The sequence below is a fragment of the Zingiber officinale genome, chromosome 5B (assembly GCF_018446385.1).
Source record: "Zingiber officinale cultivar Zhangliang chromosome 5B, Zo_v1.1, whole genome shotgun sequence".
NCBI classification, from domain to species: Eukaryota; Viridiplantae; Streptophyta; class Magnoliopsida; order Zingiberales; family Zingiberaceae; genus Zingiber; species Zingiber officinale.
Genome location: NC_055995.1, coordinates 81,039,044 through 81,052,279, shown reverse-complemented (window position 1 = coordinate 81,052,279; position 13,236 = coordinate 81,039,044). Strand labels below are relative to the sequence as shown.

Below are 13,236 nucleotides of genomic sequence, written 5' to 3'. Positions count from 1 at the left end.
AACTTCTATTGTTTTCAAATTTAAATAACTTACAACAAAAATAATAAACTTTATTTATATGTTTACTATATACCAACCACTTTCGGTCTCTTACCTTTCTATTACTTAACTTTTAAAAATAATGAGCACTTGAAAAATGTCTAATTTAACACTTTCATGCTTACTGATTCTGTTAATTGATTTTTTCTTACCGTCATATTTTCTAAAAATTTTAATTTAGGTAAGTGTTTTATCAACATATGTAGCAAAGAAACATATCTAATTTAGCTCTTTCATGCTTACTATAACTAGTTATTTCGATTTTCTACTGGCTACTTTAACTATAACCTCAACTCTATTAATTGATTTAAACAAGATACGACTTATTTGAAATAAATTGAATGAACAAATTGATAAAAACGTATATTTCTCTGAGATTCTTGGTATTCTATGGTTCTTTTACACACCAATTGTCAATTCTTGGTCATTGAGATTCATGGATAATTCATATTAATATTTTTAAATGTATCTTACCTATTTTTTTATCCCCTTAAACAAACCGAAATGATTGAAGTTTTTATATTTGGAATCATCTTACGTCTAATTCCTATTACTTTAGCAGGATTATTCGTAACCAAAATGATCAAAAAGAAATGTGAGATTCATTTCTTTTATAGGGCCCTTTTCAACTAAAACATCATGTGCATTGTTATCAAGATTATCCCAATTTCTTGGATCATATATATCAAGTGGAGGAATAAATTGTTTATCAATATTAGTATTCTCATTATCTACTACATTAGTAACATTTTCACGCTCTCTTAAATTATCTCTATCCTCATTAACATCATGAATTTCATTAGACTCATCATTAACATCACAAATTTTATTAGACTCATCATTAACATCATGAATTTCATTAGACTCATCATTAACATCATGAATTTCATTAGACTCATCACCAAAATCATGAATTTCTTTAGACTTACCTATATTATCCCTATTTAAAATTTCTATATTTTCATTAGAATTTGTACTTTTAATAAAGAATTTATGTAGAGCACCTCTTTGTGATTCAGTTAATTATTCTAGTCTTTTTATTTTTTTTCTTTTTTCACATCCAGAAATATATTTTTTAAGCAACAAATTATAATTCACAAAATTACAACAATTGTAAAATTATAATTTAAATCAACTCAATCTCAGTATAAAAGGAATAATAGCACCTGGATTTAAACACCTCGGACTAGGTAGACTATGGTACAATAGTCGATAGTCACTAAGTCACTGACTCAAGACACAACTCACAATACTAAGCAACTGTTTGTTAATTTAACAATTAAGTCAAGATTAAATTCCAAATTTATAATTAACTAATTAGCAAAAAAAAATCCTATTCTATGAACAAATGAACAATTAAGTTAATAACCTTGTCCAATTGTCCTTGAATTGATTAAGGGATGAACAACTAGCCAAAGCCTCAACCATTGATGATGGAGAATGAAAATGCGGATCGTGACCGTGCAGAGTCTACAGACTTAAAGTCTTGCACTTGTAGTTGCAAACGAAGAGTTGAAAATGAGTAGATCTGTAGATGGTGCAACCGTCGACTATCGCAACTCGTTGATTCACTGTTACTCGCAAGTCGCAACTCGCAACGCAAGTCGCAAAGGTTCAAAACCTTTAGGTGCAGCGTGCAAGAGGAGTAGCCGTGTAGAGAAGAGGTGAAGGACTGAAGGAGCATGGGCGCAACCGCGCAATGCCGCACCTCGCAAAGTGGCGGAGACGCAGAGTCGCAGGCAGAGCAAACAAAATTGAAGAAACAATTAACTAAATTTGTTGAGATTCTTGAGAAAGAGAAGACTCATAAGAGAGAAAAGAGAGAAGCCAAGAGAGAATCATAGATGAAGGAGACACAGAGGTGAGAGAGGTGTGCAGAGCAAGGCGATTTTGCAAGAGGATGAGAATTTGAGGAATTAGCTGTGAAATAATAAAACTTAACCTAATTCCTAAATATATAAAAATATATATACATATATATATATATATATATATATATATATATATATATATATATAAAGTTTGGGCCCTGGGTAGTTGCCCAGGACCACCCAGCCTCTGGGCTAGGCCTATGTCAAAGTAGCATTCCATTTTTTTTTTTTTTTTTATCAAAATAGTATTTTATCTCCATGTAAAATGACACAGATACTCCATTGGCACATGCATGCATTTGACACACACAATCACGTTGTAGCAAGCAACATAGCCGCTACGACTATAACAGTTGTAGCAGCTACAAAATCATAATTGTTATAATTATAATAATAATTGTAGCAGTTACAAATCCACAGCTACTATAATATTATAACAACTATGAAATCGTAACTGATATAATCAATCGTTGTTATAACTAGCCATTGTTATAATCAGCAGTCATTACAACCAACAGTTGCTACAACTGCAATTCATGCATAAGAGGAACATGTGTTCCTGTGTCTCTTTATCGATCGGACGGTCATGACATCCTCGAGATGTGTATGATATCCTTCTGATGTGCATTATATTCTTGAGATATGATTTAATCCGTCCGATCGATGAGAGGATAGTTGGAAGAGAGGATCTGAACTCAAGATTACCACTCCCCCCCTTGCTTAATAATTTAATATATCTTTAAAAAAAATCATATATTAATATTAATAAATATATTTTTTTTTACTTGTTAATTTTGCCTTTTATGCGGACTGTGTGTATATAAACTCCATCGAGAGTTGAGAAAGAAATTAAGCGTGAAAGTCGACCGGAAATTAAACAACATGGCGAGTTGCGGGGAACCATCCCGATCGCCGGAGGCAACGGCGGAGGACGTACCGGCGGGCCTCACGGCGGAGGAGTACGCGGATCTACGTCCCAGGATCGATTCCCACCACCGGTACCGCGTGGGCCCTGGGCAGTGCTCCTCGCTGCTGGCCCAGCGCATCCGCGCCCCCGCCGCGGCGGTCTGGTCGGTGGTCCGGCGATTCGACAGCCCGCAAGTCTACAAGCACTTCATCCGCAGCTGCGCCATCAGTGGCGGGGCGGGGGAGGAAATCCGGCCGGGGTGCCTCCGCGAAGTGAGCGTCATCTCTGGGCTGCCCGCGAGCACCAGCACCGAGCGGCTCGACGTCCTCGACGAGGACCGGCGCGTGTCGGGATTCACCATCGTCGGCGGAGAGCACCGCCTCCGGAACTACCGATCTGTCACCACCGTCGACGAGCTCCGCGGCGGAGGGGGCCAGATCCGTGCGGTCGTGCTGGAGTCCTACATCGTCGACGTGCCCGAAGGAAACACGGAGGAAGACACCCGGCTCTTCGCCGACACCGTCGTGCGCCTCAACCTCCAGAAACTCTCCTCCGTAGCGGCGGCCGCGGCCGCCGCAGAGTAGCGGCGGCGGAGCTGAGGCAGCGAAATAGGGTATTTTCTACGGGAAAATTACAGAAACATCCTTCTATTTTGCTGCAATCGCAGAAAACCTCTCTGCTGTTCATCTTCTGCATCAAACTTGGACGTTTCAATAATTCTCCCCCATCTCTCTCTCTTCTTTGTTTCCTTTTCAAACTTTGAATCAAAAAAGAGAAATCTTTTTTCTCCAAATGATCTCTTTGTTCATAGTTTTTATTTTATTATTATTGTTATTATTATTTTTTCTGCATTTTGTGAATTAGGAATTGCTGATGAATCTCAATCTCTTAATTAGGAGTTGGACTTTCATAATCTCTTGCCATAAATGAGTTTGTATTTCTCTTCAATATTGTATTAACATTTGTTTAAGTTCATTTAAGCATCTTAAATAATGATGCAACTTGAATTATATGTAAGAATATTAATGGAATATTACTTTAATATTCAGTGCAAACCATTTATTTCTTATGTTTAAATTGTAATTTCAACCTTGTTTTAAGCTTTAATTTTTGTTAATCTCTCACTCATTTCATGCACTTTTATTTTTTTCACAAACTTTTCACTTTAGTCCATTAAACTGATTCAAATACTAGCAATACTTCATTGGGCAAATTGAAAACTAGCAAATTATTGGGAGAAAAAATAGAAAAGGGACTAAAAACTAATGATGTTTAAAATATATACATAGAAGACTTTCAAGGCCATCCATTATTTCATATTTTTATTATTATTATTATTATTATTTTAAAAACTAATGATGTTTTAGAATATACATCATGTCACCAAATCTCTAGCAACTTTTTAAATATGTGAAACAAATTATTTTAATTTAAAAAAGTGAGAAAAAAGTCTTTTTTGCCTTTGAATATTCTTTGGAGTAGCCTTGCCGATGGTCCCACAATTAGATAAGTTAAATTTATTAAATAAAAAAAATCAAATAAACAATGTTACCTAACTGAAATATATATAATTTAATAAATTTCTAAAGTTTTAAGTATCTAAACTGAAATGTTAAATTGTTCTTCTAGCATTATCCAGTATAAAATATTTTAAAAAAAAAATTTACGCCTAATACTTTATACACACCTCCTACCTACTAGAGTAGGTATATGCTTATGCATGTGGCATGGTAAAATTACAATTTTCACCAAGAAAAAATTATCAAAACATCTTGGAGTTTTAAATAAAAATATTAGAGGATAAAATGAGAAAAATAAAATAAAATGGGAAGGAGGAGCTTAATAAAAAATTTCTCAAATATTTTAATTCGTTGCCCACTAAAATATGTTATCTTCTCAAAGCCACATGGTGGCCCTTTGCGACCACATTTATAAAATAATAATAAATAATAAATAATAAATAATAAAAAAGGCATGCAGGCAGCTGGATTCCTAAATGGCATTGGTGAGTGAGAATGACCTTGATCAAGTTGGCAACTTGGCAATAAAATAAACACAGACAGCAAAAAGAATTTAATATACAGTATGCTTAACTTTAATGCACAAATAAATAAATAAATAAAGTAATTATGCTAATGAAGCAAAGAAAGTAAACCACTCTTCTCTGCTTTAACAGTTTTTAGTTTCATTCTGGTTGACAATTGATTATCTGATTAGGCAATGATGTGAGTGATTAGAGAGAATAAGTAAACAGTTAGAGAACATAATAACCATTTTGCAACAATAACAAGATTTCAGAAGAGAATTCTTCAATGAAGAAGCAAATAACAATATTTCGAGATGAATGAAGGCTCGAGAGGTGCCTGTTGAAGTGATTATCCGAGGCTGGATCTGGTTAGTTCGTATGCGAGGAAACATGCTGCGTTAGCAGGAACACTGCGAGCCATGGCCGGTCCGAAACCTTTGTATAGCCCCTTGACTCCCTCGGAAGCCAGAATTTTCCTGAAGGCGTCGATTGATCCAGTGTATTTTGGCTTCTTGTAGTCGTCGACCTGAATCACACTCTTGATGACATCGGTCGGGTAGACTGATAGCCAGAAGGATGCACCGGCTAGACCTCCGGCGACAATCAAGGAACCTCTTCCCAGTCCTGAAGTGTCTTGACTGCCTGCAAAGTACTGCTTGAGGGCTTCGTAGACACCGAACATGGCTGCATTTCCGGGAACTTCTCGTGCCATGGTTGGAACCAAGCCTTTGAACAGGCCTCTGACACCGGCTTCGCGAACAACATGCTTTGCGACATCAATTGGCCCTCCATACTTTGCTGCAGCTGAGTCTGCTAAAGCACTCTGAGCTTGCAACCTGTTTCAGAGTGTCATCACAATCAAGAAACAGAAGACTGCTGCAGGAAATTTAGTAACCATTTGCAAACTCAAACGAGTAGAAGTTCATAGAACACGATGCTTCTGGGTCGACGACCAATCTTCTTTTGCTTCAAGCAGTCTCAGATATGAGAATCAACCTATTAACTCATAATCGAGTAGATTATCAGTGGAGACTGATTTCACCTATGTTACTCAGACTCTAATGCAAGCTTCTGACAAGAATGTGCACGTAAGTGTCCCTCATGTCTAATTTGATAAAATTTAGGCACATCCTCAACAATAGAGCTCGACCTGAGTGCATTTCCCTTTCTTATATTAAAATATTAGAAGAAAACCTAAGATAAATTAACACATCATTTAACGAGAGGCTGATTTAGTATGTCATAGAAACGCAAGAACCAAACAGAAAGGAGAACCGAAAGTCTGATGTAGAGCCAATTTTAAGTTTCTGTCATTGTGGTAAAGCCAATAGAGCCCATAAAACTTCTAATATTTGGGCTCTTCATGTATGGATACTAACAGTCGGTCACCGGCACTCTGAATGTATGTATGTATGTATGTATGCATTGCATGAACACACGAAGCCTTGAGATAATGAGGTATGACAATGATCCCATTTACAGATATAGACGTGCCTCTTTTAATTGATAGGTGTATTGTGAATGATAACAAAATGCCTAATGGGCTTGGTCATCAAATGCGCCAATTATTGGTAAGAACCAATTAGGTTGATCCCATGGGATTTTCCACATTATAAAATTCCATGTTGACACTGGAAGGCATTTTTTTTTCTACTTGAAATGGCCTTCCACTCAATTGAACAGCAGTTGGACTAGGTTAACCTCTACGGTTTATATAAAAACATAATATCTGATAATATTGAGTGAAGTAAATTGCATAGTAGTTTGATATAATAGCCAATTTACAAGCTGGGAACAAGGTGACCAAAAGAAATGAACAGACTTATCCATGGAATTAATTTCAGAGGTTGTTATGGACAAGAAAAAGTTTTAAGATGTTGAACAAGGAATAACCACCACACTAATGATGTTATAGACATGGCAAGATTGATAGTTTTACATTGTAGATAACACAGATACACCAAATTAGAGGAGCAATATGGAAAAAAGATGCATATAAACAGGAGCCACATGAACTTATTTATCATTTAGAACATATTTACAGTAACATTCAAATTTACTGTGAAAAAAAATCATGACCAAACTGCTTAGAACTCAGCAATAAATCTTCGAGAAATTCATTTGGTGACATAGTAAAAACTGCTTTTACTGGCTACTAGAAACTTAACAGGGAGAAAACATGCATTTAGAGACAAAGAAATAAAGACTACTAACCACTAACCTGCACTTGATCAATTCTGTAGGACATGCTAAAAAGGAAACTGCTACGCCAGCACCGGCACCAGCTATTACTTGCTGATTCACCGTTAGGGGAGCACCAGGTTGTGACCTCAATAATGCCTCCATTTGTCCCCTCACAGTAAACAAAACAGCATTAAATGCTGCAACAGTTGCAAGTGGAGCACCCATCCCTTTATATAGCCCTCTTGGCCCTTCAGCAGCTAATGTTTGCCTGACTGCATCCATGGCACCGGAATATTTGGGGGGTTGGCCAGGGAGTGGCGTTGGCTGGCTTTGGAGCTTAACCTTGATGGTGTCAAAAGGATGACCAACGATTAGCTGCGCAGCTCCTCCAACAGTTCCAGCAGTGAGGTCCTTGGCTACATCTGACATCTACAACATTCAAAGACCGGGAACCTGAATGACTATGACATTATAACAACAACGTATACAAACTCGAGCTAATAAACAACATGCTAACGAACATAACAATCTCACTGCCTGATGAAACAGTCACCTTTTACTGAATTTTCAGTTTCCTGAAATCAAATACATGCTACTCATAAACTAGCCAGCTTGGAGAAATCTAACCATCGGAGAAAGAATATGTTTGTCATCAATGAATAATCACCTGATTATGTTGTTTTGTTGAATATAAAACAAGAGTCAAACATCACCAACCTCAGTTAACCAAGACAATGTCAAGTGAAACAGAAGGCACATTTAGAAGCATGAAAGAGGAGTTGCAAATATTGTGAACTGGTACATCTTCGAAAGCACGATATTAATCCTATTGTTTCTGAAAATAGGTAATATAGTGGAATCCAGACTGAAAAAATCCACAAGAATGAATCCAGAGAAATGAAGAAACACCTAGACTACTATCCTTGATCTTGTGCACAGTGACGCTTGCTCAAAAATCAGATCTTGTAGGTCTATGAAAGTGTCCACAAGAGAAACAATTTCCACATTTTCGAAATGCGCCTCCATTACCATACAATTAATCATTTGAATTTCAGATCCCCATTGACATCCATCAATTTGAAACTGCTCAACTCGCCAAGTCTCCCATACTCAGGCGCAAAATTTTCAGTCAAAATTTCTTATAAATCATCATTCCCAAAAGGAAAAGGGAAAAAAAACATTCAAAAACATTCATCCAAACAAAAGAAAAGGTAAGGCCTTTCTAGAAGATCAAGGGGAAACCTTTGCCCAAGCAACCTAAAATCGCCTGCGTCCGGGATCCACAATGTATTTGTTTAAGGGAAAAGAAAACCAGGCTTTGCGAGAATTAGGAGTGCGCATCTACACAAAAACAGGAAAAGAGGAGGAGATACGAGAGATTTACCTTGCCGGAAGAGGAAAAAAAAAACCCTTGTTCTGAATCAGCGACGGCGGCGGCAATTCTTGTGTGGTATCGATGTTTATATAACTAGTGCATAGGCGAGGGGTTGGTGGAGGAGAATCTTTCGTATCGTGGATGGATGAGGCGGAAGAGAATCTCTTGGCCGCGCGAGAGGCGCATCGTTTCGGTCGGATCGAATCGAGTTGCGTTTGGGACGTTGGAACGAAATGTATCGACCCAGACTTTATCGAATTTATTTTACCGTATGATTTTTTATTTCGATTTAACCGAATAATAAATTTTAAATATATATGATTTCAATTTTTTTAAGACAACGAAAATTTTAAAATCGAAGTGTTCGATCTAACCGATCGTATTCTTTCGACCGGAAAAGGCCGCATCAGAAAGGCCCAATAGCCCACTATGATCGGTAAAGGTCGTAGAGAGTGAGCGGGAGGGAGAGGCGAGGAGAGAGTTGGGGAGAGGGATCGACGGAGCCGAGTAGGAGGAACGCCGGAAAGATGGCGTCTTTTTCGTGGACGGAGGAGGATGTGCTACGGTGCTGCGGCAGCAAGCGTTTCGCCAAGGAGCTCGCCTCCGCCTCGCCCTTTTCCGACCTCCACCACGCGATCCAGTCCGCCCGCGGGATCTGGTTCAACAAGGTTGCACCTTTGCCCTCCTCTTCTCTACTCTCGATCACCCTCGCCTACCCCTTTCCTCACCTTCTAATTCTTCAGATCGACGTCGCCGGATGGCTCGAGGCCTTCGCGGCTCACCCGCCGATCGGATCCATCTCTCCCTCCGTTTCGCAGTCACTATTCTTCCAATCCCTCTCATTCCTTTTTCTATTCTGGAATCCTTTTAACTTTTTTATTGTTGGCCGGATTAGGTGGTCCAAGGAAGAACAATCTGCTGCAATGGCTACTGCCACTGATACCACGTTGCAGGTGGATCTGATCATGTCCCACCCCCCACCCCTTTATTTAATTTGAGAATTGAATTGAATTCTTTTTCTTTCATCAAACTGTAGGAATTGGTGGACTGGAATATCCGTTACCAGGAGAAGTTTGGGTTTGTGTTCCTCATCTGCGCCTCTGGAAGGGGCACACCGGAGATCCTTGCTGAATTGAAGGTAAATTGCTAAAAGAATAAGTTTAGTTTGGTCATCTCTTATTCATGCCTCACGTTTCAGCTTCAGAAAAATGGTTTGGTTTCACATTTACTCTTCAAACATAGTAGATTTGAATGTCGGGTAAAACTACTGTTGTGTCTTAAGGTTGAAGCTCTTATAATATCTTAATCTTCACAATATAATTGTCATCTTAATAACAAGATATATATTACATGTAAGCCATGATTATGAGTCTAGCTCGCCTCCTATTGTCCATTTAATTGTCTCGAAGAATTGACTAACTAAATTTAGACATCAAACTATGCAGACTTTGTTAAGCTTTGCATAGAAATTGGAAATCGTGACTGAGAGAAGCACCTTCTTGATGTTATAAATCAGCACAATATGCTCATTTTTCTGGCTGGCTAGATCATCTTCTTAACATTATCATGCTATATGAGATTGCACAAAGAGAGAGGAGTTCAAAGAAATTCTTATGTTGCTTATAATTTGGAAATATGTAGTTCGTGGTCAAAACATGATAAACATTTTTCTTAATGTGGACAAAGATGTTGAGTACGAATTATAGGAAAAACAATGGACATAGTTATAAACAGATGTAATTTTGTAAGATGGTCTGATCTACTTTCTTCTTTGACGGATGTTTTGTGTGGAATTAATATGCATGCTCTGCTGAACTACAGTCTCGAAAGGCAGAAGTATGAATTTCCGCCTGCAAGATATGAGATGTTCTATGACACTATTATTTCTTCTTCTGCATAGAATGCAACCTCTCAAAAAATTTTTGTTATTTCACTAGCTTATTGCACCTTGCGACATGTTAAATGTTTAAAATTCACTTTTTGTATTTGTACAAATTGTAACGTTTGACAATACCAACAGCTTCTTTTGAAAGAAACAGAATTTCGGCCATTTTTTAAGTGCAATATTTATGTTTCTGTCTTTTGAGTGTTTAAAATAACAACTGTTTGTTCATCTTATACCTACTGTAGAGGTTGAGAAAGTCTTGCTAATCCTGGAATGCTTGGGCAAGTTGCTTAAAAATTCACTCGTTATCTATTTGTTCAACTTCAAGTTACTATAGACTAAGTATTACTTATTTATACATCGTCAGATCTAATTGTTTATCCAACTTACCAAAAATTTGTCATTAATTGGCCTATTTATGTCCTTGTCTGGACATAGATCAGTATGGATTTAGGTAATTGTGCTTTGAACACTGACAGTAACTCTAGCTATATAAGTTTAGTGAGATTTTAGTTGTCTCATTTATCTACCATCTGCATGCTGCTGTTCTTACTAGTTACATGCTTTCTTGCATGACAATCTCGAGATTGGATTAATTGTTTACTTACTGAGTCTTCCTCTGTAGAAACGCTACGTGAATAGGCCCATTGTTGAACTTGAAATAGCAGCACAAGAGGAGATGAAAATAATCGAACTGCGTCTTGCTAGGCTTGTAAAATCTGATGTTGGATCAAACAGTTCAGCCCCCTCTTCTCTTCCTGTGAATTCTTCCATCACAGCAGGTGGTATTTACTTCATATCTCTTGTATCTTGAGCCCGGAAAAACATTTCTAGCTTTCGTCATTACATAATTATTTTTCGGTCAGTGTATTTCCATTATATATAATCATATCATATGCATATGTTCTTGAATGTTGCATTCTTCTATGATATCTTTTTTCGCTGCTGTTAATGAAGAAAAATTGTGTAAGAAATTTTCATGTTTCTTTAATTCCTTTACATTTCATGTATCTTCAGGCGGCAGCTCTCGCACCCGTCCACCCATCACAACCCACGTCTTGGACATTGCGCGTGGCTCTCCAGCCTCAGGCATGGATGTTCACTTGGAGATGTGGAAGGGAACTTCACAGCAGCCATTGTTCTCAAACCGAGAATCCACTGGCTGGGTATTGGTAGGCTCATCAACAACAAACACCGATGGCCGTAGTGGTCAACTGATGGGCATTGTCGATCATATTACTCCTGGCTTTTACCGGATAAGTTTCGACACCGGCAAATATGCACCGTCAGGATTCTTTCCTTATGTTAGCATTGTGTTTCAGGTGCGGGAGAATCAGACAGGCGATCACTTTCATGTTCCATTGTTGCATGCTCCCTTTTCCTTCAGTACCTACAGGGGCAGCTAAACAAGCTCGGTAGAACAGTGTCTTAGAACAAGGTCAAGGTGGTTTAATGAGCAATCTCTGGTTCATCATTGGTTTAGGGTTTTATTCATCTTTAAGCACATTTTAAGTGTGATGTTCTTGTAAGTGTTATTGTGCAATAAGCCTATCAATAATTTCCTCCTGCAAGGAATCACTGGTTAGTAAAAATCTATTGACACACATTTTAGTTTGATGGAGGGAGATAAAAAGGTCTCTAATTGATAACAGTTTGAAAGATTTAAATGTTATCAGAAATGTAGTCTCTTTCAGTTGATCAATTTGATGATTTCAGACTAAGTGTATCATTTAGCTCCTCTTGCACTTGATGTTCTTCATTCTCTGGAAACATTTTTATTGATTGATAATGGTTAAATAATCAGTTTATTGTGAGACTGAGTTTTGCATGGAAATTAAGAGTGTAACCAAGTTGAGCAGAGCTTAGTTGTATTTCAGTTTGTTTATTTATTTATTGAGTTTGTTTAAGCTTATTTGTTAAACATATTATTGAATTGAGCTCGAGCTTTTAGAAAACAGCAATTGATGTTCTTTTCTATGTCATGTAAAAGGTCACCAAACATGACATTGTTTTAAACTCTCAGAAAGCAAAAAAGAACACAACAAAATTGTTGTCTTTGTCTCTCCATTGAAAACTAGGAAAAAAGAATGATTAACTCGATAGATATTATACACCTAAGAAATTGAGTAGGAATTGTTGTCTCTTTCTTATCACAATATAAACAATCATGATCTGTCCCACAAGAAGAAGATATTTACATTATTTTTGGCTTTTACAAACAAAGGGTTTAAACTCAAAGATGATTGCAATGTGCAAAACTCAAACAAAAGTGTAACAACTTGTATACTTCGCTTGTCATTCTTCGTCTATCGTCGAACATAATGAACACAACCAAAACAAACAATCCTTTGGCTCAGCCTGTCGACTACCCTCAGTCTTTGCTCTAACTGAATCGGCCATGTACTGGACAACAGCCTACCGAGCAAAAAAAAACAATGAATTTGTCAAGAAAGAATCATATTTGTATCGAAAGAACTAAAGAACAAGACTAAATTTTACCTGAGCTCCTAATTTAATAACATCTTTCGGTGGCATTTCCAATGGAGTTTCATCTGCATTGAACATTCTTAGTTTCGCCAGAAGACTGAAAGAATCAGGCAATATTCTTATTTGGTTGCTGCTTATGTCCAACTCTTCTAGCATCTCTAGGTTCCCGATTGATCTCGGTAACATTCTCAAATCAGCAAAGTTCCTTCCGACATCCAACTTTACTAGACTTTTGACCAAGCAAAGGCTCTCAGGGATCGACTCAAGCTCATTGAAGCTGACATTGAGTTCTTTAAGCTTAGAAAGTGAAGACATAGTACTAGGCAATGATTTAACTCTATTGTAGTGCAGTGTAAGAATTTCCAAGCACTCGAGTTTCCCGATCGCTTCAGGTAATGCTTTTAGCTGATTGAAATCTAACCTGAGCTCGATGAGAGCAGTACACGATCCAATAGGGTAAGG

General features: G+C 37.6%; 4 protein-coding genes across 6 annotated transcripts; 2 read left to right on the top strand and 2 right to left on the bottom strand.

Annotated features, from left to right (window-relative positions):
• The first annotated feature begins 2,759 nt into the window (after window positions 1–2,759).
• On the top strand, window positions 2,760–3,772 carry LOC121984676 (abscisic acid receptor PYL10-like). Its single transcript, XM_042537748.1, has one exon. It carries the CDS (start codon window positions 2,793–2,795, stop codon window positions 3,399–3,401), a length of 609 nt encoding a protein of 202 aa, XP_042393682.1. The 5' UTR covers window positions 2,760–2,792; the 3' UTR covers window positions 3,402–3,772.
• Window positions 3,773–5,047: 1,275 nt separating this feature from the next.
• On the bottom strand, window positions 5,048–8,648 carry LOC121984675 (mitochondrial carnitine/acylcarnitine carrier-like protein). Of its 3 annotated transcripts, none has more exons than XM_042537745.1 (3): window positions 8,412–8,648; window positions 7,065–7,456; window positions 5,048–5,679 (listed from the first exon to the last, which is right to left on the bottom strand). In XM_042537745.1, the coding sequence occupies exons 2-3, from the start codon at window positions 7,454–7,456 to the stop codon at window positions 5,193–5,195; spliced, it is 879 nt and encodes a 292-aa protein (XP_042393679.1). In that variant the 5' UTR covers window positions 8,412–8,648; the 3' UTR covers window positions 5,048–5,192. The 3 variants fall into 3 exon arrangements, with proteins under 3 accessions (XP_042393679.1, XP_042393681.1, XP_042393680.1); XM_042537747.1 differs by lacking the exon at window positions 8,412–8,648 and adding an exon at window positions 7,937–8,404; XM_042537746.1 differs by lacking the exon at window positions 8,412–8,648 and adding an exon at window positions 7,581–7,923.
• Window positions 8,649–8,842: 194 nt separating this feature from the next.
• On the top strand, window positions 8,843–12,020 carry LOC121984674 (uric acid degradation bifunctional protein TTL-like). The gene is made up of 6 exons (XM_042537744.1): window positions 8,843–9,070; window positions 9,146–9,219; window positions 9,298–9,355; window positions 9,439–9,540; window positions 10,913–11,069; window positions 11,305–12,020. The coding sequence occupies exons 1-6, from the start codon at window positions 8,930–8,932 to the stop codon at window positions 11,691–11,693; spliced, it is 921 nt and encodes a 306-aa protein (XP_042393678.1). The 5' UTR covers window positions 8,843–8,929; the 3' UTR covers window positions 11,694–12,020.
• A 389-nt stretch (window positions 12,021–12,409) lies between these two features.
• Window positions 12,410–13,236, bottom strand: LOC121986771 (plant intracellular Ras-group-related LRR protein 5-like; the record flags this gene model as incomplete). The annotated part of the gene is made up of 2 exons (XM_042540712.1): window positions 12,410–12,702; window positions 12,787–13,236. Coding segments are annotated over 2 exons (570 nt in total), but the record flags the coding sequence as incomplete, so codon positions are not given.